The sequence below is a fragment of the Triticum aestivum genome, chromosome 7D (genome assembly GCF_018294505.1).
Source record: "Triticum aestivum cultivar Chinese Spring chromosome 7D, IWGSC CS RefSeq v2.1, whole genome shotgun sequence".
In the NCBI taxonomy this organism is placed as follows: Eukaryota; Viridiplantae; Streptophyta; class Magnoliopsida; order Poales; family Poaceae; genus Triticum; species Triticum aestivum.
Genome location: NC_057814.1, coordinates 621,712,340 through 621,715,937, shown reverse-complemented (window position 1 = coordinate 621,715,937; position 3,598 = coordinate 621,712,340). Strand labels below are relative to the sequence as shown.

At 51.6% G+C, this 3,598-nt stretch overlaps 1 protein-coding gene across 1 annotated transcript; it reads right to left on the bottom strand.

Annotated features, from left to right (window-relative positions):
- Window positions 1-323: 323 nt before the first annotated feature.
- Window positions 324-2,745, bottom strand: LOC123169154 (cell number regulator 2). The gene is made up of 4 exons (XM_044587008.1): window positions 2,549-2,745; window positions 2,387-2,458; window positions 2,081-2,290; window positions 324-1,914 (listed from the first exon to the last, which is right to left on the bottom strand). Exons 1-4 carry the CDS (start codon window positions 2,601-2,603, stop codon window positions 1,835-1,837), a joined length of 417 nt encoding a protein of 138 aa, XP_044442943.1. The 5' UTR covers window positions 2,604-2,745; the 3' UTR covers window positions 324-1,834.
- Between the last annotated feature and the right edge of the window lie 853 nt (window positions 2,746-3,598).

The window sequence follows — 3,598 nt, the reverse complement described above, 5'->3', positions numbered from 1 at the left end:
CACTGTCTATGCATGCATTTGTATTTATACACTCAACCGTTCGATCGATAACATTGAAATGGCTTTTGAGTATTGAAGCAAAGCCTACCTCGGTTAATTTGGTTGGGGACCTTTTTTCTGACAGGAAATTTGTTTGAGGAGTTTACGATGGCGCCATTTATGTCCATGTACTCTTTTTTTATTTAGCATCAAAAATTTAATTAACTACTCCGTGTACTAGCTTTTCATTTGTTTGTTTTCCTAATGAGAAATTATTGAGTGAATAGAAGTTGACAGTAGTCGGCACTTCTCATATACATTGCACTTCACACTGGCATGCTTAATAAGAGTAAATAATAGTTTCTTTGGATTCAACAGTAACTACAAGTTAATAAAGCATTATGCTACATAAACAAGGTGGATTGATCTATTTCCAAACAAGGATTCGATTGATCTTATTGAAAGTTCTAAACACCATCGCAGATGGTGTGGATGGAAAACTAGTTGCAACAGAAAGGCACACACACGATGACAAACTCAAATTAACGAGTGAATTGCAAAAAACATCGACATTGAATGCTAGGGTTGCAGAAACCACAATTCTACAGTTTTGTGCCAAAAACCACTAATTCCGAGCCTAATTTTTTGCAAAAAAACTAGTCAATGGCTTAGGTCGTTTTGAGCATGATTATGACAGGTGTGCCCCGCTGTACAGGGTGACATGGCAAACAAAAAAATCTAATTACATCCTGATATAATTTTCTTTCGCAAGAAGACCCCTGAAAAAAAGCAATCGGGTCCTCCGTGCTCTTCATGCGGCCACTCCCTCCCCGTGTGCGGCCGGCGCATCTGCTGCTAGCTCCGGCGGCGAGGCACAGGGCAGGTCCGGCATGGTCGGGGACGGGCAGGACGGCTCGATTGCCTGGCTGGCGGGGGCGAGGCAGTGGTCGGGTTCAAGCATCAGGGTTCGCTGGGCGGACCGTCAAGGGTGGCGGTGGCTCGATTCCCGGCCGGATCCCGCCGGAACCGGTGCGGGTCGACACGACGAGGCTGGGGAGTGGCTGGTTTGGGCGCGAAGGTCCCTGGGTTGGTGGCGCCGGCTCCTTGTCCAGTCAACAACGGGGGCGGCGAAGAGCACGACTGGAGTACGCCTGTGGAGGCAGGGTGCACGGCGACAGTGGTGTGTGGCTCTGAGACTACGGACGGCGCCGGTTCCGGCTGCCAAGCTGGCCTCGGCCCGCATGCCGGCGAGCTCGAGCGCGCCGGCTCCTTGATCCAGTCAACGACGGGGCAGCACGGCGACGACGGCGATTGGAGTGCGCCGGTGGAGCCAGGGTGTACGTCGACGGCGGTGGGTGGCTCTGCGGCGATGGACGGCGCCGGTTCCGGCTGCCACGGCGGCCTCGGCCCACACACCGGCGAGCTCGAGCGCGCCGGCTGCGGAGGCCGTTGCTGCTCTCTGTCGCGAACTCGCGATTCCCTCCTCTTTCTTTTTTATATGAAAAGATGATTTTATCTTTCTTATGCCCTTTTACAGTTTAGTCTATGATGTTCTATCTATTTGTGATCTGTTATGTCCTGCCATGTCACCCTGTCCACCGGGACCCAATTGTCATAATCGTGCTCAAAACGACCTAAGCCATCGACTAGTGTTTTTTGCAAAAAATTAGCCTCGAAATTAGTAATTTTTGGCATAAAACTATAGAATTGTGGTTTCTGCAACCCTAGCCTTCAATGTCGATGTTTTCTGTAATTCACTCCAAATTAACTAACTCACAACAATACAACACAAAAGTAGAAGCTGGTAGATGGCATCCTTTTTTCTCTTGAGCTGGATGGCGGACACACTAGCTGACTAGCGAGTCATCCCCGGGTAAGCCTGAGGAGCAGCAGTCGGAGCGCTCTTCCCCATCCTCTCAATGTTGGCGTGCCACCCTGCATGAGCAGCCAAAAACTTAAAGCTAATCACGACGACGCACCCAGCTCCGAAAGTGCGCCGCAATTTAAAGTCATCAACAAAACGCAAACGGCAATGGTGACCCGGCACGGCAACGCAATGAGCAAGGCTGACAAAGGAAGGATTGTGTAGTGTGGTACATACCGAGGCTCATGTCAAAGCCGCGGCTCTTGAGCTCGCGGTACTCCTGGCAGAGGGCGCAGGGGTCGCAGAAGAAGTGGACGCAGCAGTCGGCGCAGGGCTTCTCCTTGAGCCCGTACTGCTCCCGCATCCTGGAGCGGTAGCAGCAGGAGCATAGGCAGCCCAGCCCCACCCAGGCCAGCAGCATGTACGCCGTCCCACGCACACAGCAAGCTGAGTTCGTTCGTTCGATCAGCACAAGTTTACATCATTCGACCGACGACGTTAATTTGCACAAAATTTACAGCAAGAAGAATAAGAAGAACTCACATGAGGTTCCCTTGTCGACGATGTGGGCGATCCGCCCGAAGGCGACGCACGGGCAAAAGCACGTCAGGCAGCCTGCAGCACAAATGCACAAGTTCATAACCAACCAAAAGTATACATTTTTCCAGTGTTTCTCTAGCTAGGGAGGGAGTTGGCTAAGCTTACAGCCGCTGACGTCGTCGCAGCAGCCGAAGAGGCCGGTGGACCACGAGGAGGCCATGGCCGGCGCTGTAAGGCTTCTTGGGTTGTAGCCTTGTAGGGGACGACGGAGTGTTATTAGAAAGAAGCTCGCCGGACTTGTGTGTGTGAGAGAGAGTTGCCGTGTGTGCGTGCGTATTTATCGTCCACGGAGTGGGGCGCTCTCGGCCCGTTTTCCACGCGCCTTTGGGGCCTTGCGACAATGGCAGTTGTCACCAGCGAAGCGCCACTGTCCTAGGTTGTGAGTAGTACCGTGCCCTCGTGTCTACGTCATTGCATGCATGTTTGCATGTGACTTGGGACTTTACTGAATTATACTATGAAATCACCGCGTACATCTGTTTGTACGTAATGAGGCGAGGTAGGAGAGCCGATCAACGGGCGGGGGAGCGAGCAGTGCAACCGGCCGGCTGATATCCAATGTTTACTTTGGCACATCCGTTTTCCTGATGAATCACTACGAAATCATGAGCGTGGATACAGTAGTATTGCTTTCGTAGATCCAGCATGAGTGGTCCGAGGTACTAGGGTGGTGGGGTATACGTGCGTACGACTGGCTGGGTGTCGCGGCGGCTGGTCTGCCACAGCATGCCAAAATAGGAATGTGTGGTTCAAGGAGTAGTAGAGCAAAAAATATCAACAGCACACAGCTAATGCAATGAGAGGCGACAAAAGCGGCTAGGCTGGTTTCGTGACTCGGCGTCTACGATGCATGCATGGTACGGTGATACAATGCACGAGATGTGAATGAATCGCAACATAATACGCTCTCTCTAAGAAGAGCATCTGGTGCGTATAGTACTGCTTGATGGACCATATGAGAAAGATTCCCTTGAGCCGCGGCCCTCTGCTGTCACAGCACTCGGTGTTGTAAGGGCATCACTAACGCAGATCAACAAAAAAGATATCATCAAATTTCCGCGGGCGACGTGCTTGTAGGCAGTGAAATGGTAGCCAACCATCCGACGGTATTCACAAAATGTTCGCTCCTTCGGTGAAAGAGGAGAGAGACGGAGG